The sequence below is a fragment of the Cibotium barometz genome, chromosome 50 (assembly GCF_041138505.1).
Source record: "Cibotium barometz isolate CiBa-2024 chromosome 50, ASM4113850v1, whole genome shotgun sequence".
Lineage (NCBI taxonomy): Eukaryota > Viridiplantae > Streptophyta > Polypodiopsida > Cyatheales > Cibotiaceae > Cibotium > Cibotium barometz.
Window position 1 is genome coordinate 12,539,266 of NC_141095.1, and position 26,148 is coordinate 12,565,413.

Sequence of the window (26,148 nt, forward strand, 5' to 3'; positions counted from 1 at the left end):
ATAAACGCTAGCACCTAATCATCTTAAATTCTCATTTTAATTTTTTTGGTCTTGGACTACCATTTGTACTTCTAATATGGTTCACAATATCACAATATCACCATCATATTATTTGAAAATCAAATCAAGGAACATATTGTCATGTGCACACCTTAATCCAATGTCATTTGGACATGATTGTTCCCAAGTATCACAATCATATTATTTGAAGTATCACATTCACCTAGAGACTAAGAATATGGGTAGATAGGAGCCACTTCGAAAACCTAACAGGTGCTCAAGTTACCCAAGCCATACACCAATGGTTAGGACATATTTTGGTTATAATATGAGCATTGTTTGGTGACCTTTTTTATGATGTTTTATGACCTAAAACTGGTTGGTCAACTAGCATGTGAATTGCCTATGAGAAGGTCGTCTAGGGTCATTCTTCATTCATTCAAGCACATGAAAGAGCAACCCCAATACAACAAGTTTCTACCTTGTAAAGCTTTGAAGCCACACACAAAGGCAAGTATACAATTAGTGTTACGCATTGTAGCATTAACGCAGATTAGTCGTAAATTCTATTTAACTCTGGCATCATATCTAAATTTACAGCGCTGTATAGTCATATTTACAGCATTGTATATAAACATATTTACAGCATGGTATATAGTCATTTTGATAATGTGCAATAGGAACAGGTTAGTTGAGTATCTCTCTTCTATTTCTCTCTGTTACTATCGTGCATGTGTTCAGTAATAATCTCCATAGCTTAGCATTAATCGTCACTAACTATACTTCGGCATAGTTAGCATGTTACCCAATTATGCAAGATGTAAGATACCACTGTAAAGATCATATCCTCCATGATGTTCCTGTAAGGCCTATCAGGCTAGAGAATGAAGCAACCTAAGCTACTAGAGTCGCACGAGCTGTGAGCATAAACCCTCACTCATTGGTTGTCCCCTATTAACACTCCAATTTTCTTCAGGCAAACAAACAATACGAACCTCCAATTATGATCATTATGGTTAGCAAAAATCGAGACCTGTTACACAACACGTTATCACTCTTTGCATATTTGCAAAACAATGGTCTTCATCAAACACAGCTTAACACATCTGACATCAAAAGCATCCATATTGTGGTTCGTTTGCGGTACAAAGGTTTGGTACACTAGTGGACTCAAGGCTATATCTTGCAGCTCAAAACCCTCCGTCTATACTCGCCGAGTGCCCAAATAGGAAAAATGTTGCGGTAAGCTGAGTAAGAGATCATGCAATTTCGGTTGAAAACACCAGTGATGTCCTGCAAGCCAGTCAAAAGATCGGTAAAGGTAATTGAATAAGGGTTTTACTAAGCTGAAAATTAACATACAAAAATAGCAGCAGTAACTGCCAAAAAAGGCACACCTCCTGCGGATAATCCCCATCATCAAGCTGGGCATTAATCAAAACAGAAGCTGCTCTATGAAGAGGTACGGGGTCCCTTTCAGCCTGTGCAACACATCAAAATCATCAAGTCATCAGCACCAGCAATTGCACTTCAATCATAGATTTGATAGATCGTTTGCCTCTATTGCTTGGGTAGTCAACCAACAAAATTCATGCGCAGACTTTTCTGCCTTCATTGCTTCGTATTATTTGCACCTCAAATTTCAATTACATAATGTTGGATGTCCTTAGTTATACATAGCCAAGAAGGTTCTCTTCTATCTAAGAATTTAGAATTTGATGTCATAATCCTCATGTGCACATGTTCCACGTTTGTAAAGAATATACCCATCCTCAATGGTGTATTTGTTTCATTTGAGTGCTTAGCACCGAATTGGGGTGTGATTATGGTGTATCATGTCACATGCACCCATGCACTATGGTACACGCTGACAAACTAGCTCATCAAGAGTGCACATGATGCAGTGCAAGCATCATGTACAGTAGTACCTTCTGGGATATTTTTGTCGTATGCCGTGACCCCTTTGTGAGCCCCAATCCGGGACATGTCAAGCACAAGCAGTCCGGGACATGTCAGGCACAAGCTACGTAGGTCATCTCCCAGCCTTAGAGTCAGTGTCAGGTCAGTCCCCTTACCCCACTGTGGAGAATTCAGCAAGTGTTCATCATTTAGATGCATGTAGATGTCAGCCATAGCAGTAGGATGCATGTAAGCATTTAGTTGCATTTGCATGTAGAAGGGGCCAGCCCCAACAGGTGGGCTAGCCAGCCTTGCAAGGCCTAGCCAAACCCCTAGCCTTGCAACCAAGGCCAATCAACAGCCTTTTTGAGGGCTATTATCCAGTCGGCCAGGTTCTTGTGGGCTTGGGCCCCAGTCAGCCAGCCAACTGAGCATCCTGAAGCAAATAAAAAGGCAAGACCAGTTCAGTCCAAATATCAGCAGGTGCAAATCAGAGATTATCAACAAAAGTCAAGCATATGCCTAGGCTCTTGCCTGTGCATATACCTATAGCCATTCTTGTGCTTTCAGCCCAAGGCAAAGAAGCTCGGTCTCTTCAGGAGTATTCAACCCTCGATCTCAGACCGGTGTCTCTCTCAAAGATAGCTTCACAGTCGCCTAAAGCTTATGCACAGTTCTGCCCAACGTTTGGTCGCTTTGTCCTTGCGTTTGGCATTCAGTCAATTAGTTTGTCCGCTCAGTCTTGTGGACACAATCCAGCTTGTATACAATTCTCCAGAAGAAGAAATAAAGCAAATACTCCTACTTGCAGGAGGGGGGAGGGGGGGGCGGGGGGGGAGGTGATGGGGGGCCTTCAATGGGTAATTCGAGACCCCATCTGGTGTCGTCTCTACTACATCTCTTTCAAATTCATGTACGTTGTTTTAAAGGATTGCTAATGACTCACTAAACTCAAGTTTAAAGAAAGGCATCGTTGTTTCACACGGTCCTAGCTCGGCGCATGCTACATTGGCATCAGAGCTTGGGACATGATTCAACCAAGCAACCTAGGATGAGGGCATCCGGTGGATGGTAAAGCTGAGATCGGGAAAAACCACTCGCCCATCTACAATGGCATCATGCTTCGAAGACATCACTAAAGAAGCAGAACCATTCAAAGAAACACTTCTGCAAAAAGACGACGAAGACAACCAGAAGCTAAAGGAGCAGATAAGGCCACTCTAGATTCAACTTGAAAGAGTGCAAATGGAAAAAAAGCTGGGAGAATTACAAGCAACCTTGGCCCAACAGGAGACACCTAAAGAACGTGTTGATGGATGACTGAAAAGGAAGAGCGAGACCGTGAAGCAAGACTAGCCGAATAGCTGGCAAAGAGAGCCAAATGAAAGGCCAAACAGGAGCGATTGCGGGCGGAGCTCGAAGCAAAGGCAAACCACAAGCGGCAGGCCTGAGAAGACTTGAGGGACCAATTCCAACAAACACTCTGGACTATGGTAACTTCTTTCCACCCTTCTCAATCCTCCACAACCCCAGCCATAGCCTCGACAACAATTATCCGCGCCTCACCGAACTTCACCAAGTACGACAGCAAGTGCGACCATTCGGTTGTGACTCAGTTTATTCACCAGTTTGTTGTCCATTTTCCACTTTCCAAAAAATCACAGAAACCCAAGACAGTCCACCTGGCAGCCCCACACCTCACAGGTGATGCGGTCACTTGGTGGCAACATTGGTCCCGTTCGCACACAGATTCTTACACTGGCTTACAAAACTATGATTGGGACACCTTTGTGTCCGATTTGAAGACCAAGTTTCTACATGAGCAGTACATGGCAAATCTTGAAGATGAACTGACCCAAAATGGACCCAAAACAGTTCCCCTGTGCTCACCTACTCCGACAAAGTGATCACATCAGCTCAACAATTCGAGAAGTCTGAGGAGGAGAAGCTCAAGCAGTTCATTCGGAGAATGGATCCAAACATTCGGTTCCCCGTTCGACATTTTGAAACCCAGACTTATGACAAGGCTTTAACTCTTGCGCACAATCATGAGATGATGCTCAATGGAAGCAAGCCCAAGACCGCTCCCGTCAGCCTCAAACCTCAACAGCAGCAGACGCAAACCACCTAGCAGAACCAGGCATCTAACCAACAATCAAATAAGGGAGCTCCCAACAACAAGGATCAAAAGGAGGAGGGTCATAACAGCTCTTTTAGTGGGAAGGAGCGACAAGATGGACCTAAGAAGACCCTTGAAGAAAAGGTCAAGAAGGGCCTTACTAGAGGATTCTTACAATCAGATGAGAGGGAATGGTACTTCAAAGAGAACCGTTGTTTTTTCTGCCACCACACGGGACATGCCAAGAAGGATTGTACCAAATGGCAAGCGGAAAAAAGCAAACAACAAGCCTCTACAGTGGACCGCCACAGCTGTACCACCCCCTCATCCCCACCCTGTAACTCGCGGCGGGTGCCCGGGGGACTAGGGCCTTTGACACACTTGTTTTTGATACCATCAATGCATATTAAAACATTTAAACATGGCCACAATCTTAACATATATCCATCATCACTTTGCATAAAACATAAAGCTCGACAAAATATCCACAAACCCTGAAAATGGAGCTTGCACGTGTGACACCGCATAGAGGCCGGAATGGGCCGACCCCCCCCCGGGAGTATTTTATTACCCAAGGAGAATAATATCATGTACAAGCTTTGAGGGCCTCCCATGAGCTAAAATGGCAAGAGAAAGCTACAATGACAAGTGGAGAGCCACACAATAGCTGAAGTGACAAGTGTGAGGCCACTTGTCTCACTTTGATCCACTTTCTAACAAGTGTCAAGCCACTTGTCTCACTTTGGTCCACTTTCTTGCCACATGTCCCAATCTAAGAGATGGGTCCTTCCATAATCTTTACCTCTAAAAATATCCCAACTAGTAGACATTCTGTCATAGGCACTTTGCCAACTCTTGGTATTTGCTCAATTCCAGATGTAATGACGCGAACAGAATTTCCATCGGAGTCGGGCCAAAAATAGCAACTCTCCTAAATTTTAGGAGTGTGGTCCTTTGTATTCTAGGATAATCTTCCATTCCCAAAGCTTGTACTTTCCAAATATTTAAACATCTTGGAGTCCACCAGACCCCTTTCAGACTGGGAAATGTCCACGCTGGTGACATTCTCCCCAACTTCTTAAAAGTTGTCCGCAACTTTAAGCTTCAAGCCATATATTCAAGATATAATCATGTCCCATCGATTGGGCGAGACAAGACAGTCTCAGAAATCCAATATAACTGAAGAATCTGGGCGAGACTAAATAAGTTTCCATAATACCAATATCAAAATCATGTCCCAAGATAAATGGGTGAGACAAAAACAGTCCCATAAGTCCAGATATCATAATCATGTCCCAAGATAAATGGGCGAGACAAATCAGTCCCATAAGTCCAGATATCATAATCCATGTCCCAAGTAAATGGGCGAGACAAAACAGTTCCATAAGTCCAGATATCATAATCCATGCCCGAAGTAAATGGGCGAGACAAAACAGTCCCATAAGTCCAGATATCATAATCCATGTCCCAAGTAAATGGGCGAGACAAAATAAGTCTCCTGCCAACAAGACATCGGTCCACATGACCCTTGGCATAGACATAAGTCCCGTCATGTCCACTTTACCACTTGCACTCCGTGTTGGTACTCTGACCACACCTTGGATGAGAGGTGGGTTCAAGTAACAAGATAAAAGAATCACTCGCAGGCATAGATAACCTGGTGTTCCATAAGCATTTCTGCTACACACAGTTTATAGGCATTTCGGCCACCAATAGTTTGTAGGCATTTCGGCCACCAACTCACACTACCCTCTCAAGTGCCCATGTTCCCTTCCATCTGCTCTCTATTGTTCCACCCACACATGGTAGAAACAATCTTCAATAGAGCACACAGGACAAGAGAACACTACACAGGGTATGTTGTGCTTGTCACTACCCTTTGAAGTACCCATGTTCCCTTCCATCTGCTCTCTATTGTTCCACCCTCACATGGTGGAAACAATCTTCAAGAGAGCACGTAGGACAAGAGAACACTACACAGGGTATGTTGTGCTTGTCACTTCTCTTTGAAGTGCCCATGTTCCCTTCCATCTGCTCTCTATTGTTCCACCCTCACATGGTAGAAACAATCTTCAAGAGAGCACGTAGGACAAGAGAACACTACTTAGGGTATGTGAATCATGAGTTTCATAAGTCCAATGCATCCCAAATAAAGGGAGCCAAAAGGAATAATCCATCCCAGTAAAAGGGAGTCATAAACATAATCCATAAACCTGAGGATGGATCCAAATCCCTAGAAAAGAAGTCCAAGAATCCATAGACCTGTATACCATAATCCTTGTATACCATAACTCTTACCACATACTCCGTGCTAACCACACACCTTGGAGTAGAGGTGGACTTTATCCATAAAAGCATCATATCCATGAGATATCCAAAGATTTCTTCTCTATAAACTCGGACAGATTCATCCATAGAAATTGCTTGTGAAGGGCGGAGTTGAGGAGCGTCAGAAAGGTCTTATCAAAGCTTATGCCACAACGAAGAGGCAACAGTTTGTTGTCCTCTTCGACATGGGTAGTTCAGAAGATGCCATCTCTCCGTAGTTGGCAAACAAGATGAAATGTGCCCTTGTGCCGTATCATTTGGACGTGGACGGGTTCACTCTCGGTCTACGTACTCATATTTCCCAAAAAGCTCAATAGTTTGCCTTCACAATTCAGAAGGCCCAGTTTCAAAGGGACATCATCGTCTCGCCCCTTCTCGGGTGCGACATGATCCTTGGAATTCAATGGTTCCGCCACTATGCACCCATTCCTCAATGGAGGCAGGACACCTTCACGATCGTGGAAGGTTTGCCTCAGCCTACTATCATTCGCGGGAATCGAAGCATTCAAGGTATTCCACTTATTTCCCACCTTCAAGCCAGTAGAGATATTACAAAGGGAGCTGAGTGTGCGATGATCTATGTCCGCCCCCCACCAATAGCAACATCACCGCGACTCCACTAGAGCCCCAGATGACCGACCTCCTCCAGCAATTTCAGGACATCATATTGCACCAAGACCCCCACCATCTCTCCTAAAGACCATCGTATAGAGTTGGTACCTGGAGCTGAGCCACCCAATAAGTTTCAGTATCATCTTTCCAAGGCATTGGAAGCTGAGTTGGAGATGCAACTAGCACAGTTCCTTAGGTCTGGTTCATCAAGCCTTCATCCTCTCCCTTTGTTGCACCGATTCTGTTTGTGCAAAAGAAAGATAAGACCCCACGTCTATGTGTGGATTACCAAGCCTTGAACAAGTTGACAATCAAGAATAAGTTCCCAATGCCAAGGATAGAGTACACCCTTGAAAGGCTGAACGGTGCTCGGTACTTGACCAAGATCGACCTCAAAAGTGGCTATCATCAAGTCAATTTTCGAGGCCGATATCCCAAAGACTACCTTTCAAACAAAACGAGGGCATTACGAGTTTGTGGTCATGCCTTTGGTTTGACCAATGCACTGGTGAGTTCAACAAGATGATGTCACAAGTCTTCGCCATACTCATCGGTATATGTCTATTCATTTTCTTGGATGACATTCTTATTTTTTTTGCAACTGTAGAATAGCACGTGAAAGATGTGCAAACGGTCTTGTAGCTTTTGTGAGACAACAAACTCTACATTAATGCAAAGAAGAGCATATTTGGAGTTCAAGAAGTCCAGTACTTGGGCTATGTGATCGGTTCCAATGACATTCGCCTTGAGCTTGAGAAGATAAAGGCAATTCTCGATTGGGACGTTCGAAAGACAGCCCAAGAGATACGTTCCTTCCTGGGCTTGTGCCAAGCATAAAACTCGTATATGGATCGGTTTTCTAACCTTGCAGTACCATTGACAGATTTGCTCAAGGGAGTGAAGACTTAAAACATAAGGTTTCAGTCACATGTCAAGCTTTAGAGGCTTCTTTGCTCTGCATAAGGCGCTTCCGAAGCCGAGTCCTCAAACTCTCATCATAGGATGATCCCTTCGAGGTGATCAACGATGCTAGTAATCTCGCCATAGGAGAAATTTTTCAACAAGAAGGAAGACCCATAGCGTATTATAGCAGAAAGTTAAATGATGCAGAAAAAAATTATTATGTCTATAACAAAGAGTTGCTAGGGGTTATCACAGCCTTGAAACAGTGGAGACCTTTTCTTTATGGAAGAGACTTTACTGTAAAGACAGACTACCGGGCCTTGAAGTGGTTACAAACTATGCCACAGTGTCCAATGTGTTGGTCATGTCCACTCCCGGCTAGTTCAGGTGTGAACCCAGCTTACTCACGGGCACTTTTCCCCTGTGACTAGACACAGGTTTTTTCCCCATGTGAACACACTTATGTGTGTTGGGCAATTGCAGCTTTGAGCAAACGTCTAATTTATGTTAGGACTGCTGAGCTTAGCTGGGAGGCCATGCATGCAAGTGCAGCCTGCTGACGTGCTGTCACATGCACTCTGCACTCAGTGCATGGTGACAAGATGGCTCATCATCAGAAGTGCAACACTTGTACAATTTTAGAATCCAATAGGATGATATTTGTCGTACGCCGTGACCCCATTGTACATCCTCAGTCCAGGATAAGTCAGGCACGAGCTATGTAGGTCATTCCTCACCCTTAGTGGGTCAGTCAGTCAGTCAAGTCCCTTAACCCACTTGGAGAGAATCATTCATGCATGTAGAGTCAGTAGAAGCCTTAGGGTTTGCATCAGAAAGCACTCTGCATCTTGCATAATATGCATACATATGCCTGTGCATCATTTAGAACATCCCCAAAGCCTTAGGGAATTTACTGGGATTTATCTGGTATTTTTTCCATATTTATTAGTATTTATTTATCATTATTTGCATTATTGGGCATTTATAAATATTAACTTTATTAAATGACCAACCTCCAGTTAGTATAAATAGGCTTGCCTAGAGCCTCTTTTGCTCATTCAGTCTTCATTGTGCTAAGAGCTCTCCTCTCTCTTGCTTTCAGCCTAAGACTAATCCAGCCCTAGTGCCCATAAGCTTTCTTCTCCAGCCCCTTGAGATCCATAGCTTCAGCCCAGCCCTAGGTGCCTGTCCTCAGCCTCTTTCAGCCCTGAATTCAGCATCAGTTCATGCCCTAGATTCAGCATACTCTTCAGCTCAGTTCCACGCCTGAAAACCAGCAGTTGGCAGCCTTCATACCTGCGTTTTGGTGCAGCCGTACAGCAGTCCATCTGCGTTTTGCTCCAGCCGTACAGCAGCAGCCCAGCAGTCCTCTGTTGCTCATGCGTTTCAGTCCACAGCCCTCTCTAGACACCTGCGTTTCTGTCCACAGCAGAATCCAGCCCTGAAGCAACAGTCTACAGCAGTTTCCAGCCTTGAAACAGTTGTTTGCATCAGTGTCCAGCATTCTGTGCATCATCAACACATTCAACAGTCATCTGGTGAAGGTAACTCAGCATTCATATGTGTTTTCAACATTCTAACAGTGTGTAGAACAGTCCACCTTCTTCTTCTTTGAGCCTCAGGTGTGCAGCCCTTCCTCATGCCCTTGGGAAGAGTGCATAGGCTCGAGATCAAGTCATTGAGGTGTTTCTACAGCAGTGTACAGATCAGCCGCTCTCCGATCCTCCGAGATCTTGCGTTTGGCTTATCTACAGTCCAAAGTCATTCTCTCTAAAGTAATAAAGCAAATACTATCTCGTTATCGGGATAGGGGGCCCTTCAGTGGGTAATTCGGGACCCAATCTGGTGTACAGTGTTCATATCTCTCTCTCAACTCTTTAAAGTTTGAAGTAAATGAAATGGATTGCTAAACTCACGAAACTCAGGATACAGAAGACGGTGTGAGCATATTGTGTGACAGGATCAACCAATACAAAGACTTCCGCTGCATATCACATTGGTATCAGATTCAGATAGTCCACACACACCGTATCCTAGCGTGGGGGCATCCTCGGATGGTTAGATTGCGTTCCGGCACGACCACCGACTTCAGCATCATGTCTACAGGAGAGAGTACTCATCAGCCGGAAGACGTCTCCCCCGAAGGAGACCTTGTTCTTCCGCCTACAGCAGACACCATAGCTCTTCTTAGAGCTCAGAACCAGCTACTCATGGAGCGTCTCCAACTCTTTGAGGCAGCAGCAGCACGTCCTTCTACACCTCCAGCAGCACCCAACTACATCTCCCTCTTCTTTCAGATGGAACAACAAAGGAGAGAGGACGAGGCCCGAAGGAGAAGAGAAAAAGAAGAAAGACGGGACTATGAGGAAGCCCAACGCAGGATCGACGAAGACCGGCGTCAGGCTGAACTCGCCGCTCGGGAACACCAACGTGAGCTTGATCGAGAACGTATGCTACTCGAACACCAACAGGAAAAGGAGGCCATACACTTGAGGTTTCAGCAGCTCTCCTCAGTCTCCCTAGTCATAGGTGTCACCAGCCAGCAGCCCGCAGCAGCAACCACCATCATTCGCAGTCAACCGAATTTCAGCAAGTATGATGGTAAGTGTGATCATTCTTCAGTTAATCAATTTGTTCATCAATTTAATGCTCATTTTCCATTAGCTAGGATCACAGACCCACAAGACAAAGTCCACTTAGCGGCTCCCCATCTCACTGGTGAGGCAGTCACTTGGTGGCAACATTGGTCTAGTATTCATACTGACCAGGCCACAGGTGTCACAGCCTTTGACTAGGACATCTTTGTCCATGACCTGAAGACCAGATTTCTCCCGCCCCAGTACATGACCGGTCTGAAAGACGAGTTCTATGGACTCCGACAGAACGGTTCCCCAGTGCTTCAGTTTTCCGGTAAGGTTATTACTTTAGCACAGCAGTTAGGGTTATCTGAGCAGGCCAAGATGGAGCAATTCATTCGTGGATTGGACTCCAACATTCGGTTCACAGTTCGTAACTTTGAACCAAGTACATATGACCGGGCTCTGACTCTCGCTCAGAATGAAGAAATGAAGCTCAACAGGGGCAAGCCCAAGCAGACATCTCAGTCCAGTACCAAACCCCAGCAGCAGCAATCAGCTGCACAGACAAGGAAAGGTAACGCATCTTCTAAAGATGCTAAGAAGGACAGCAGTAATAGCTCCAGTTCAGGGGGTAAAAAGGATAAAGAACCTAAGAAAACCCCTGATGAAAAGGCTAAAGCAGGCATTACTGGAGGTTATCTTCCTCCAGAGGAGCAAAAGAAGTACCAGTCAGAAAATAGATGTTTTTTCTGTCATATTATAGGGCATGGTAAGAAGGATTGCCACAAATGGCAAGCGGCACAAGCTGCCAAAGCTCCTTCTGCCACAGTTGCCACAGCTTCCCCAGCTCCTCCAGCCCCGCCTACTACCTCAAATGCAGTTCAACTTTTACCTTCCATGCATCCTATACCATCCGTGGTATTTGATGCTAAGCAGTGGGTGAGAGAAGAGCCTTATCCGAGCTTATGGCTCTGCCCAGGGCCGACAGTTTGTAGTCCTTTTCGATATGGGCAGTTCTGAAGACGCCATCTCTCCGCAGTTGGCTAATAAATTGAACTGCACTTTAGTCCCATATCATCTGGATGTGGACGGGTTTACACCTGGTCTTCGCACCCATATTTCCCAGAAGGCCAGCAGTTTGCTTTTGAAGTTCAGAAGGCCTCATTTCAACGAGATTTCATCGTCTCCCCTCTGTTAGGGTGTGATATGATCTTAGGAATTCAGTGGTTCCGTCAGTATGAGCCTATTCCCAATTGGGAGCAGGACACTTTTACTATTTGTAAAGGTTTTCCTGCGCCTGTCATGATTCGGGGGGATAGAAGCATTCTTGGCATCCCATTGATTTCACATCTCCAGGCCCAACGAGCTATCCGCAAGGGAGCAGAAGGAGCACTCCTTTATGTTCGTACTCAAACAGCCCCTCCCTCATTAGTAGCATCCCTTACATCTTCAGTCCCTCAGTTAGCAGACCTCCTATCAAGACACCAGGACATTCTGCTTAGGGACGATCTCCCACCCAGTCTCCCACCCTCTCGCCTTGAGGACCATCACATTGATTTGGTCCCTGGATCAGACCCTCCTAGCAGGTTTCCCTATCGTCTTTCCAAGACTTTAGAAGGCGAGTTGGAAAAGCAATTATCTGAGCTTCTCCGAGCCGGATTTATTCGGCCTTCTTCCTCCCCATTTGCTGCACCTATCCTATTTGTCCAAAAGAAGGACAAGTCTACACGCCTTTGTGTAGACTACAGGGCATTAAACAAACTCACTATCAAGAATAAGTTTCCTATGCCCAGGATAGAGTACATTTTGGAGCGTTTAGACGGTGCTAAGTTTTTCACTAAGATCGACCTCAAGAGTGGTTACCATCAGGTCCGCATTTTTGAAGCTGACATTCCAAAAACAGCTTTCAAGACAGAGCGTGGTCACTACGAGTTCGTAGTCATGCCTTTTGGGCTTACAAATGCACCCGCAACGTTCAATAAGATGATGTCTAGGATTTTCGCAGTCCACATTGGGAAGTGTGTTTTCATATTCCTTGATGACATACTAGTCTTCTCAGCCACTGCGGAGCAGCATGAGAAAGATGTGGAGAAAGTCTTGCAACTTTTGCGAGATAATCAGCTCTACATAAATGCCAAAAAGTCTATCTTTGGTGTTAAAGAAGTTCAGTATTTGGGCTACATCATCGGTTCCGATGGGATTAGACTGGACCCCAAAGGTTCAAGAGATCTTAGATTGGGATATTCCTAAGACCGCCCAAGAAATCCGTTCATTCGTAGGTCTTTGTCAGGCCTATAGCACACATGTCCATCAATTTTCCAACCTTGCAGCACCTCTTACCGACTTGCTCAAGGGGGTGAAGACTCGCAAGCAGAAAGTCTCAGTTACAGGTAAGGCACTTGATGCATTTCGTGCACTCCAGAAAGCTGCCTCAGAAGCACCTGTATTAAAGTTAGCATCATGGGACGAACCTTTCGAGGTCATCACCGATGCCAGCAATGTAGCCATAGGTGCAGTCCTCCAACAGGACAATAGACCTGTGGCATATCACAGCAGAAAGTTGGATGTCGCCGAAAAGAATTATTCGGTATATGACAAAGAGCTTTTGGGTGTGATCACAACGCTCAAACATTGGAAGCCTTTTCTTTATGGACAGGCTTTCACAGTGAAAACAGACCACCAAGCACTTAAGTGGCTTCAGACTATGCCAAGTGCCCAGTGGAGTGATCGACAGGCCAAGTGGAGTCAAATCTTCCAACAGTTTGGAGGTATGATTGAATACATCCCTGGTAAGCATAACCCAGTAGCAGATGCTCTCAGTCGAAAGTCCAGCATCCAGGCAGTCCAAGAAGCTACCATTCTCGAAATCACGGGGAAGGACTTGGATAGTATAAAAGACCAATATGTCGACTCCCCTGAGTTTGGTACTCAGTATAGTTTGGCCCTCACTTCTGAGCCTGGCCACTATTCAGTACAGAACGGTTGGTTGTTCTACAAGAACCGTCTCTGTGTTACTCGGGAAAAGCGTTCCGCTCTTCTCCACGATGCCCATGACTCCTTAGTTGGAGGTCATAGGGGTATCAACAGTACCCTCGAGAAATTAGAACGGTCCTTTTATTGGCCAAAGATGAGGCGTGATGTCTATGCACATGTACAAGCCTGTAAGATTTGTCAAAAAGTCAAGGTTCCCCATACAAATAAGGCAGGTTTACTTCAACCTTTGCCTATCCCCGACGGACCTTTCATCGACATATCTATGGACTTTGTAGGGCCTCTACCAGCATCCACTGGATCCCGTAACACTCAATGTTTTACCATTGTGGATCGCTTTAGTAAGTTCTGCATGCTCATCCCATGCAAGCATACGGCCACACGTAGCCCATCTGTTTCTCAAGCATTGGTATCCAATTTGTGGTTTGCCTAGCACCATAACATCAGACGGAGATTCCAAGTTTACCTCGCATTTCTGGAGGGCATTATTTGAAAACTTTGGAACTAAGTTGCAATTGTCTAGTGCATTCCATCCCCAGACAGATGGCCAGACAGAAATTTATAATCAGTTGGCCTTTGATGTCCTCAAGTCATACTGTCATGACCAGCAGTCCAAATGGAAGCACTATCTTCCGTTGGTCCAAGCTATCTTAAACGACACGCATTCATCCAGTGTCGGACGGACTCCATATGAAGCAGCCTTTGGTCGCCGTTTTTCTTCTCTTTTGACGAGAATGGTGTCTCCATCTTTAGAGGCTAATAAAACCACGGAAGCATTTCCCGAGATCATTGAGTCAGTCAAAGACCGCTTGACCAAAGCTCAGGAAGCATATAGCAGACAGGCAAATAAATCTAGACGAGATGTCCACTTCAAGGAAGGGGATTGGGTCTATTTGCGTATCATGAAGCAGAGATTGAAACAAGTGGGCAAACGTTGTCCCAAGCTTTCATTCCGTAGTTTTGGCCCTTTTCCAATAGTTAAGAAGATAAGTGATGTCTCAATGAAGTTAAAGTTGCCTGCCAGTTGGACAATGCATGATGTTTTCCATGTTTCTTGGCTAAAACCATATGTTGGTCCAGAAGTGTTTGATGTTTCAGATGAACAGCAGCCAGACGTGGTAGACGAGGCAGAAGTTATTGAGCCTGAGCAGATCCTTCTTCATCGATGGAAGCATGGTTCCGGTCGACGGATTCGTCAGTTCTATACGAAGTTCCGAGATCGAGGCACCCACGAAGCCGTATGGCTCGACGAGGAGTTCTTCCAGGAGTACCCCCAGTTATTGGCGGACTACTTGGAAGCCATGAACCTGCCGCCAAGCTAATCAGGAGGGAATGTCGCATGCACTCTACACTCAGTGCATGGTGACAAGATGGCTCATCATCAGAAGTGCAACAGTTGTACAGTTTTAGAACCCAATAGGATGATATTTGTCGTACGCCGTGACCCCATTGTACATCCTCAGTCCAGGATAAGTCAGGCACGAGCTACGTAGGTCATTCCTCACCCTTAGTGGGTCAGTCAGTCAGTCAAGTCCCTTAACCCACTTGGAGAATCATTCATGCATGTAGAGTCAGTAAAAGCCTTAGGGTTTGCATCAGAAAGCACTCTGCATCTTGCATAATATGCATACATATGCCTGTGCATCATTTAGAACATCCCCAAAGCCTTAGGGAATTTACTGGGATTTATCTGGTATTTTTTCCATATTTATTAGTATTTATTTATCATTATTTGCATTATTGGGCATTTATAAATATTAACTTTATTAAATGACCAACCTCCAGTTAGTATAAATAGGCTTGCCTAGAGCCTCTTTTGCTCATTCAGTCTTCATTGTGCTAAGAGCTCTCCTCTCTCTTGCTTTCAGCCTAAGACTAATCCAGCCCTAGTGCCCATAAGCTTTCTTCTCCAGCCCCTTGAGATCCATAGCTTCAGCCCAACCCTAGGTGCCTGTCCTCAGCCTCTTTCAGCCCTGAATTCAGCATCAGTTCATGCCCTAGATTCAGCATACTCTTCAGCTCAGTTCCACGCCTGAAAACCAGCAGTTGGCAGCCTTCATACCTGCGTTTTGGTGCAGCCGTACAGCAGTCCATCTGCGTTTTGCTCCAGCCGTACAGCAGCAGTCCAGCAGTCCTCTGTTGCTCATGCGTTTCAGTCCACAGCCCTCTCTAGACACCTGCGTTTCTGTCCACAGCAGAATCCAGCCCTGAAGCAACAGTCTACAGCAGTTTCCAGTCTTGAAACAGTTGTTTGCATCAGTGTCCAGCATTCTGTGCATCATCAACACATTCAGCAGTCATCTGGTGAAGGTAACTCAGCATTCATATGTGTTTTCAGCATTCTAACAGTGTGTAGAACAGTCCACCTTCTTCTTCTTTGAGCCTCAGGTGTGCAGCCCTTCCTCATGCCCTTGGGAAGAGTGCATAGGCTCGAGATCAAGTCATTGAGGTGTTTCTACAGCAGTGTACAGATCAGCCGCTCTCCGATCCTCCGAGATCTTGCGTTTGGCTTATCTACAGTCCAAAGTCATTCTCTCTAAAGTAATAAAGCAAATACTATCTCGTTATCGGGATAGGGGACCCTTCAGTGGGTAATTCGGGACCCAATCTGGTGTACAGTGTTCATATCTCTCTCTCAACTCTTTAAAGTTTGAAGTAAATGAAATGGATTGCTAAACTCACGAAACTCAGGATACAGAAGACGGTGTGAGCATATTGTGTGACAGGATCAACCAATACAAAGACTTCCGCTGCATATCACACGTGCCTCAATTGGGACACCACCACACTGTTAAGGGGACACAGACAGCAGGGTAGGTTTGGTGCATGTGTTTAGTCCGTGGCCCGTGACACCAATTCAAATTCTACTGCAATATTCAAGCACATGTCAATACTCAGCATAAGAATGCAATCATTGACTGGTATTAAATGCTTAGAATTTGTTTCACTTTTTGAACAAGCTGATCAACACTTACTTGTCCCGCACTTATGAGAGCAAGCAAGGCCCAAGATGTGTGGACAACATGGGCACGGTCATTCTTGAGGTTTGTATATACCTGGTTAACAGAAAGCAGTGCATAGAGATTTGGATTAGCAAAACATGCAAATATGGAAATATATGAGGACTGAAGAAATGACGTGTATATGATTGGAAGCCTGTTAAGGGATACGCATCATAAAATTATACCTTATCTTGACAAGAAAGGTAACTTTCGCCCCATCCGCCAGATGGAAGCTGCTTTGAGAGAAAAAAGCTGCAGGCTTTTTGGATTGCTTTCGAATCCTTGTATGATTGGCCAGCTGCAACCAAACCGAGAACTCCAAACCATCCCGCATATGTAAAACAGACTCCCCAGCTGCCATACCTGCAGACAACCATGCGCCACCATTAGTATGCATTCATTGAGCAGGACCTGTCACCCATATGTGTTAGTCACCAAACTTGGAGGAGAATGGTTACCATGAACCATCGGCTCTTTGAATGCTTTCAATGTAACCAGCAGCACGATGAATACAATCATTAATTTCCTCTGTACGGTGCTTAGGGTACAATTTTTTGAAGGCTGCTAGACCTTGAATGACTGCAGAGGTACATTCCACATACCTGCATGGAACAAGAAAGTCAGCACCAATGGATCTCTAAGAGGCAAGATAAGTTTATCCAGAACTTACTGATAATCAATGACAATGTCTCCGAATGTCTCCGCAGGGTTGATTATCTGATCAAGCAAGCATGCATCAGACAGAGAGATAAGAATTATGTGAGAATGCCACCTACGTCTTGCTCTCAAGGCAAGGCTGCAGTCTTGACAATGTTTCTTACTTAAGGTTGGGACACTCCCTTCATGGGATCAGAGGAATTATAGATAAGGAACGTTATGATAAGGAGCATACCTCCAACCAAGGATAAGATCGTGTCAACTCGTATGTTGCAATTCCGCCATTGGCATTCTACACAATAGGTTGCAAATTAATATGCAAATACACCACTCTACTGCTAGAAAACAGGTGCAACGTAAACATACTTTTTTAGTTTTCCAGCCTTTAATAGCATTTTTTGAAACCAGAAATAGATCAATCAACTGCTGCTTTCATAACCAGAAGACATTCACAAATGTGAGCACACGTATGCATGAATCTGAGCACTGCTGGACCGCTAGTTAACTTGCTCAAGGCAGTTGAAAGGTGTCCAGCCTATACAATGTTAAAACAATCATCTTCAAAATCACAAGTATGCAGCCCAAAACCTCACTTCAACCGTAGCTATTTCATAATCAGTAATTAGGAATTAATTAGGATTAATCCCAAACTTCAATAGAGGGCTTCTTCTTTCTTGCATGCCTCCTCTTGAAGCCCTCGATTGGATATTTTCACAATTAGTGTCTTCTATCACATGCTAGGCCATACCACCCTTGCCCAGCACTTGCCATGTGGCCAATAAATCCTTCAAGGCTTAAACCCCTTTCACCTTAATCATTCATTGATGTCTTTGGAAATCCCCTAGGTTTTTTCTCTCCACATTGGCCACCTCAAAATGGTTGTTTAGCCCTCTAGACTCCCTATTTATGAACCCTCGTCCCTAGAGGAATCTCATCAATACAAGACATGTAACAGAAAACTGATACATGGCTGTCCATGTCACATGAATCGATGCATGTTGAGATGTCTAGTGAGGGCTAGAATAGATGAGATTCAATAGGCTAATTGTGAATGGACAGTTAGCTAAGGATTGCTTAAAATATATGCCAAGGGTACGTACTTACAATAAGAGCATGGAGCAAAAGATAAGTAGCAAAATGGGTACACTTACTATTTAAGCAATTGTGCAAAACAGGTGATACAAAGGGAGAGAAAGTAGGCCTACTAGCTTATCCTACTAACCTATTTTTTACCCCTTTACAGAGTAGGGCTCATGGCATGGGCTGATTCTTTGATAAATTCTAACGGAGAAAAATTTTGTAAAGAGAAGTCTGGTGATGGAATATCCATGGCACAAAAATATGAGTCACTAAGCAAATAACTATCTTGTATAGGGAAGGCCAAGGCTAAAGGTTCGGCAAATTGTTCACGCTTTTACATACGTAGTCAACTCCTCAGAGCCCTAGAGAAGATCTCATGTGTTCAAACGTTCCTCTAGCATTACTTCACAAATTCCATGGAACAAGTAACACTTCAAACAAAAGGGTCTCTTTAAAGGAGAAAGAAAAGTTTATTTAAAATGCAGGAGATGGACTCAGCAGCAAATACAAATTCCCAAAAAAAAAAAGACAATTCTCTGTAAAGAGGGCAATAGATAATGCCAACCTGATAAGATAGCATGGTATTCACAGCATCATAGAACCGTTCAGAAGGTATGGGTTCTCCAACAGTCTTAGAAGGCAACAGACTCAATGCTAATGCAGCCTACAAGTCAACAAACAAATCCAGATCAAGATTTGCATCTGTGAAATGCTTTTCCATAGAAAGATCAAGAAATTGTGATCACCTTAAAGCCTTCTGCAGTGCAATCAGAGATGGGCCAGCCATGGTCTCTTGTAGAGAAAGGCCAGGCACCCTTAGAAATATGCCTGTACCAGTACTGCAAGTCTCCTGGGCAGTCATCTCGAACCTTTAACAAAGTTTCAAGCATGGTTTAATTAAATAAGAAGCAGCCAGTACCAACTCATTAAGTTCAATCACCATTCACCTCAAAACTACCTGACTTCTATCAATGAAAGAATGTGCCTTCTTCAACATAGGCCCGCATGTATCTAGAAGCTCTGTAGAGATCAAAGCCTGGGCAGCAAAGGCAGTATCCCACAACTGACTGCCATTATAGCCCTGCATTGGCACAGAAGCTTCGCTCACACAACCTTTCACAGACAATATGATATCGTTTCTTGATAATGCGATGGATAAGCCTAATTGGCATAGCAAGCTTTTACGCACCTGCATTTTCATGCCATCTTCAGCAACCCAAAGATAATCCAACAGTCGAGGTAAATGAAATTTGAAAGCATTTGAATTTGGGTCCTCAATCCAACAGCAAAGCATGTTCAAGACCTTAAATGTGGAAAAAATGTAAGTAAAGTCCAGTTTTTCTGACCTCCTTCAAAGTGTGGCCATTTTATATAGCCTGCAAAATTGCATAGCATACTACCAGACAAAGATCTCACATGTTAGCAATGAGCCACCTCCTCATAGGCACAAGGGGTGATGTAGACGTACCTTGTTAACAGGTCCGATGCAGATATACCTTGTGTTTTCATCTTCATAGTGCACATGCTTCAGTACAGTTGAAAGGGCTTTTTCACGAAGTAAGGAACTTGGCCAATGCATGAGGGCAGGTTCCACTACTTTATGAAGAGTTGCCCAGAGGACATCTTGTATCAGGGGATGAGGGTAGTACAAGTCTTCCTGCAGGTGGATCGTCAAAAAAGGCCAAAAACAACATGTGAGCCTTAGGAAGTTCAGGAGTTACAGTAAAAGAATACAAAACAATGAGAAGGGGCTCACTTCATACTTTTGCGCATTCATTCCTCGCCTTGTTCCAATTAATGTCTTCGTATGGAAAGTTGAAGAGCTCTTTTCTCAAAGATAGAACGGTTTCTGTGATCTTTCCTGTAAATCGTTTCCCATAGATGTACGACATAGGCAGGTACACCATTCTGCAGTGACACCACATTCGCCCTACAGGAAATGGTTGGTATCAGCAGTGACAAAAACAAAAGCTAACATAACCTTCTCCACCTATTCATTTCACATATGCTGTACTTATCTGGCATACCATAACAGGGGGTCTATATGGCAAACCTGGATGTATTGGGAGGAAGTAGGGTAGCAGCCATATCTCTGGTGGTAAGGGATTATTTCCAGCCCAATCAAAAACACCAAGAACCTGGATTCCAAGAGAACAATCCACTATGAGCCTGTTTCTATTGCCACCATTGGTGGCTGCAAAAAGTAAAACAGAATTTCAATCTAGTGGCATTCCTTACAGATAGCCAAAACTTTCCCCATGAAGGGATGGTAGTGGCTCCTCCGTGCTGCAAGATCCACGCTCTCCCTCTCTCCATGCCTTGATCCACGCCATCATCGAGGTCTTGTCCCAAAAGCCTCAAAGTTACATAGCTTAGAACTGATCCGAACATGGTGCTGTGCCCCTCTATGTGTAAGCCCCAACCACCATCCTTATTCTGCAATAATTGACACAGAATGTATATACCAGAGAAAAGTTCAAGTATTTTCCAAACTTAACAAAAGCTGCAGTGTTCAATCCATGAAAGTCTCCCACAAAGCTTCAAATTATCAACTCCATCATGCATAGCATAGACTACATGCCATGGCATTCCCACTCACATCACCTGTGCCCAAGAGTCATGCATAAAGATATGTCACCATAGTAGACAAATCTTCATAAAAAAACCATCGAACTGGGTCTTTAACACTTCTCTCAAGGTGAAGGGCAGACTCAGCCATGAAATGTAAGCAAGATTGCAAAATTATCAACATTTGCGTATATTGTAATTTGTACATACAAGAAGGAAACACAAACACTTCCTTAAAGGTTAGAAATGCACTTGCCTGATGGTTGAAAAGATACCGAACCATCTCTTCTTTATGGGCCTCTGATAGAACAACATTTAGAGAACCAGTTACATAGAGTGCAATCACCTGCACAGTGCAAATAAAACTCAGTGTTGAAAGCTAAAACGGACCTGTATCTTCAAACATAAAGAGCAAGATAATATTTCCCAGCCTTACCAATCCAGGCATAAGGAACATTGGACCACCATAATCACCTGCCCAGTGACCATCTTCAGCCTGTATGGTGGAGTAAAACAGTGCAGCCCGTCTCAATGTGGCCACAACACTTTCTTCTGTTATTTCAGTGTAATCATCTACCTTTATTTGCTCAGGAAGGGGTGGTAGTGGATTCTCCCTTGCGTACTGTTACAAGACCACCATAAATCACATCACAAAAGCAACCATCATCATTATCCTGCAGGTCTTCACAAAAAACAAGGGCCTGGTTTTGGCACACTCATTACAAATAATGTGCTGAAAAACAAAGCAGAAACAATAAAGAGCTGTTGCCAATCCCATCGAGACATTTGTATCCCAACTTGCCAGCCAAACATTCTCAATGCCAAGATAGGAAAGCATTGTTGGCAAGTTGGGAAAGCCATCTTTTGGTAAAATGCCTCGTCACATTAAGCTAGGCCTAAGAAAGACCATGTCCTACATAGATGTCGATGAAGAGAAGGACAGCTGTGTCATTGGCAATGTGATGGGCCCTTCAACCAGTTTTTCTTTCCACGCTGCAACCTTGCACGTTCATCATCTTGATCCTACTCAAAATTGTTCGCATGTGTATTGATATGACATGGCACTGTGATCCGTTTTTGTTTTCATTTTTGCAGTTTTAAATGTCTTCAGGGTTGCTGACCAATGCCCTTCACTATATGCATACTGAACTCGTTGCACCTTACCTCAATGGCACAACTCATGCCTGTGGTGGGTAACATCCGCACAAGTAGGTCTTCACACCTAAAATTAGGACAAGGACTCACTTCTATTCACCACAACGCCATTAAAATTTCTGTTTTCAATGTTTGGTTTAAGCTCTCCACTTATCATCTTGCATTGCAGTGAAAATTGAAGTTCTTTTGTCTCATGAAACATTCGGCCCGATAAGTGGTCAGGCATGGTCCTGAAATCTAAAACCAGTATGATCAGCCTAACCAATTCAACGAGTCACTCCAGCCCACTGTTTGTAGACATGGATCACGCAGAACCTGGTGAGCGACCTGACTTTTAGCCCCCACTCCTGACTTGATAGTTCTCAAAAGAAAGGCTCCACCCCAAAAGACATTGGCTTCCAGCCAGTACATGCTAATGAATTCCACCAAAGTCCAAACTGTTTAAATAATATTTTCACTCCTTGAGATACTAATGTCATACAGCAACATTCATGAATCGGCTTCATCCATAAGATGATTCAATTGGTTGCACCAGTAGTACATGTGATCCAAAAACTACCTCCAATAGGACCTTGGGTGGTTGGCTCCACACATGACTTAACTGCTGTCAAGTCCTGCCAAAAAAAAACCTCCACCCAAAAAGACATTGGCTTCCAACCAGTACATACTAACCAATTCCACCAAAGTCCACACCGTTTTGAATAATATTTTCACTTCTTGAAATACTAATGTCATACAGCAGCATTCATGATGATTCGCTTGGTTGCACCAGCAGTACATGTGACCCAAAAACTACCTCCGATAGGACCTTAGGTTGGCTACACACGACTCAACTGCTGTCAAGTCCTGCCCATTCCTTGTGCATGATTCTACTGTAGAATGTGAGCAAGTTCCCTTCCAAACAGCGAAATGAGGGGTCCTTTTCTTTGATTAGATGAGCCAACCTGCCCATTACGTTTTCTGTGCTTCAGTGATCACCCATTTGAGGGCACCTTTCATGTTTGTAGCCATGGCCCCGATCTTCTCTTAAATCAAGTGCAATGCTGGGCAGGCATGTTGTATGCAACAGTGCATCAATCCAAACTGTACAGACTTTCTATCAAGACCAAATGCGATGGCAACAAGCAGACATGTTGTGCAGACATTTTATCTGTTTCTGGAAATTTTCAATGCCATACAAATTCAATCATCCCTTGGTTTAGAAACCGTCTTTACTATATACAGAAAATCCTAATTTTGTAAAACCGTGTTCTACTGGAAACCCTGATTCCATTAAATCTGATAGAATAGTCACACAATTGACCCCTTTAGAAGTGACGTGCTCACAAATGGCTCCTCCTCATTTGAATACGAATACTACATTTACTGCTGGAAACCCTAATTACGGGAAACAAAAAGCCTGAACGTGATGAAAATCCTGATCTGATGCAGGGAGTCAAAGGAGGCATATGATGTACCGATGTACCTGCAAGCGCATGAGCATGTCGGCACTGTGCTTTTTAACGAAGCGATTCTCAGCGAACTCCTTGCGGGCTTTCTCGACAGCGAGGCGATCAGAGGGGGAGCCAGCGTCGGGGTCGAAGTGCCAGGTCTGGCGCCCCACATGGTCGTTGAGGGTGTTCAGCCAAGGCGCTCCTGAGCCATCGGCAACCTTTAAGCTCCACATCCTCTCTCTCTCTCTCTCTCTCTCTCACACACACACACACACGCGCACACAGCCCTCTGATAAACCCTCTCTCTCTCTCTCTCTCTCTCTCTCTCTCACACACTCTCACACACACACACAGCGCCCTCTTATCAATCCTCCTCCCTCCCTCCCCCTCTCTCTCTCACTCTCTCTCTCTCTGTGTCTGAATAACCCTCCCCTCTGTCTCGCGCAGAAGGGAGACGCAAATATGACTAGAGAAGAGGCCATCTACTCACGTGACTATGACTTAATGAGTTTTTCTAAGTTCCGAACTAACACCTCGACCCATCATTAAGTTCTCATCGATTATGACAAGTCTCATAACTTCTAACTTCCAAGCCCTTGTTTCTTTCGGACATGCACCCACATGTAGGCTCTACCCTTGCCCAAACCTAAGAGGTTGTTCTCACCTCTCCCACCATGCGTGACGTCATCAATACACGTGCGTACAAGCTCATCGCTGGGTTGTGGAAGCCGATGAGGGATAACTTTTCTCTTGCTTTTTTAAATAGGTCAGGGCTTTGTGAAATGGTGGGTCAAAATTTAGCAGATGTATTTGCAGTAAACGACCACAAGTACTGACTAGTTTGTTCCAATTGTTTAAGGGTAGCAGGCTTAGGACCGGTGTTATATCAGACCAACCCTAGCCCACTGGAGTTAATGGTGGGTGGATAGTTGAAGGGAGAAATCAACACGCATGTGTGAAAAACCTCCAAGAAGGCCAATAAGCTTGTACCTTCTAGGTGTATAAAGTCGGATCACAAGTGGCTTGTGTGCATTTCCACGAGACACACACATAGAGGGTATGTCTGAGCCATTTAATGGTGGACACCCGTCAAAACCAAACATAGACCCCGCTCATTTGAGAACAAGGAGCACCCAATAATAATGTTGCACACTTGGAAAGTTCTCACTAGCCAAACTAGCTAGTACATGTGCATTGATGAATTCTCAATCCACGACTTGTCTCTTATTGTAACCCCTCTCTTGTCATCAAAAGATAACCAAGATTCTAAAACACGTTCACAAAAAAAAACCATAGCAACATGGTGCCCCTACATTTTGGAGGGTCCCTTTATATTCACCCACACATTGAAGGCATGTGACTAGCACACCAAGGTGTCTTGTTGTATAACCATCAATTCCTACCACCTCGTGACAATTGGAATAACCCTTCCCTTTAGACAAGCTTCCAACAGTAACATTTTTTTTGTGTAGAATAGCTTAAACCTAGTCAAGGCTAGGTTCTTAGAGGGGTGTTCACCTTTGTCTACCTTTGCAAGACATGAACTTTTAATGGAATAAGAGTGGTGTGCATGGTGCTACAAAGGTGCCCCTTACATTTTGGGGGGTTGGAGGGTCCCTTTATATCATAAATTGAAGGCTGATGACTAGCACATCATGGGCACCTTCTTATTTGCCAACCCTCGATTCCTACCCCTAACCTAAGGATAGGGAACTAGCCCATGTTAAACATTCAAGTGCAATTGGAACAACCCTTCCATTAACCCAATTCTAGGATTAACAAGAGCTACCACCATTATCTTACATCAAGGATCACTGTAGATACACCAAAAGGTCTACATTCAAGAAATGAAGCCATAGTCTCCAAAGCTACAACTTGGACGGGCGGAGTATTTATGGCAATTCCCACTTCAAGAGCATGTGGCAGCAAGATAGGATGAAGTCCTAAGTGATGTACTTCATGGATATATTATGAGAGCAGTCATTGTAATAGCAATTAGGCCGCTTATGAGCCTAAAGTGCCCGGCCAGCCACAGTTTAAGTGAGTATGAACACTTATGGCCATGTATATAAGTGTGTATGAACACTTATGGCCATGTATATAAGTGAGTTTCTCTCATAATACAACATACTCTCTCATTGTGCAATTGAGTCTTACTCTTGCTAATCTCTATCCCTACTGCATGCTAGTGAGTGTGTGTGAGTGAAGTGAGATGAGAGGAGGGACGAGGACCCGTAGTGCAATGCGGTGGTGTGACAACGCTTGCAAGAGACATGGTGGAATTGCTTCTCAAGGAGTTGCAGAGCTTGGAGACCTCAAGGGTTATGAGCTCGGCCATTGGAAAGATCCTCACGACAGTTGCGGTTCACCTAGTAATCTCTTTTTGGATGTGTTTCAAGGAGGGTCAGGGTGACCCATAACATTTTTGGTGCCACTACCGAGGGGCCATTCCTTGGCTTTTTCCATCGTTTTACCTCTAATCTATGCATAACCCATTGCCCATTATCTTTATTAATGGTTTTCCATGAAAAAGATGTGGATTTGATAGTGATTTGTGTGAGATTTGGTGTAGAATAGCTCTCTTTTGTTTTTGAAAAGAATGTCTTTTGCTTAATTTCTGGATTAATTTGTTATTTTTGTGGTTTTTCATGTTCTTAAGGCTTGCACATAGTTTGAATTAGGCTTAGTTTACATCCATTGCATCAACAAACAATGCAATAGAATGTAATTTTTAGTGAATGTTAGCTCTCTTTAGTGTTAATAAACATAGAACTAAGATCATTAATTTTAGTTTAATTATGTGTTTGTTGTTGAAATTGTTT

General features: G+C 44.1%; 1 protein-coding gene and 1 long non-coding RNA gene across 3 annotated transcripts; both read right to left on the reverse strand.

Annotated features, from left to right (window-relative positions):
• Positions 1 to 986: 986 nt before the first annotated feature.
• CAS1 (cycloartenol synthase 1) lies at positions 987 to 23,894 on the reverse strand. Of its 2 annotated transcripts, XM_086786802.1 has the most exons (18): positions 23,359 to 23,894; positions 21,175 to 21,360; positions 20,995 to 21,084; positions 20,409 to 20,606; positions 20,224 to 20,308; positions 19,934 to 20,100; positions 19,639 to 19,827; positions 19,360 to 19,473; positions 19,129 to 19,251; positions 18,917 to 19,039; positions 18,736 to 18,834; positions 17,326 to 17,382; positions 17,104 to 17,150; positions 16,892 to 17,035; positions 16,619 to 16,796; positions 16,407 to 16,487; positions 1,398 to 1,481; positions 987 to 1,293 (listed from the first exon to the last, which is right to left on the reverse strand). In XM_086786802.1, exons 1-18 carry the CDS (start codon positions 23,557 to 23,559, stop codon positions 1,177 to 1,179), a joined length of 2,283 nt encoding a protein of 760 aa, XP_086642928.1. In that variant the 5' UTR covers positions 23,560 to 23,894; the 3' UTR covers positions 987 to 1,176. The 2 variants fall into 2 exon arrangements, 1 of the variants encoding a protein (XP_086642928.1); XR_015264143.1 differs by lacking the exons at positions 987 to 1,293; positions 1,398 to 1,481 and adding an exon at positions 15,494 to 15,702 and having other exon boundaries at positions 15,798 to 16,487.
• Positions 8,874 to 9,649, reverse strand: LOC147609811 (uncharacterized). The gene is made up of 3 exons (XR_015264144.1): positions 9,462 to 9,649; positions 9,158 to 9,366; positions 8,874 to 9,068 (listed from the first exon to the last, which is right to left on the reverse strand). It is a non-coding gene; the product is annotated as an uncharacterized LOC147609811 (long non-coding RNA).
• Positions 23,895 to 26,148: the final 2,254 nt, after the last annotated feature.

Excerpts from the sequence above, each read along its gene's own strand:
- CAS1 (XM_086786802.1), bottom strand. The coding sequence starts at position 23,559 with ATGTGGAGCTTAAAGGTTGCCGATGGCTCAGGAGCGCCTTGGCTGAAC. Across the intron at positions 19,828-19,933 it reads CGAGGAATGAATGCGCAAAA|GAAGACTTGTACTACCCTCA; the intron begins GTATGAAGTGAG and ends ATCCACCTGCAG. Across the intron at positions 1,482-16,406 it reads CTCTCATAAGTGCGGGACAA|GCTGAAAGGGACCCCGTACC; the intron begins GTAAGTGTTGAT and ends TGTGTTGCACAG.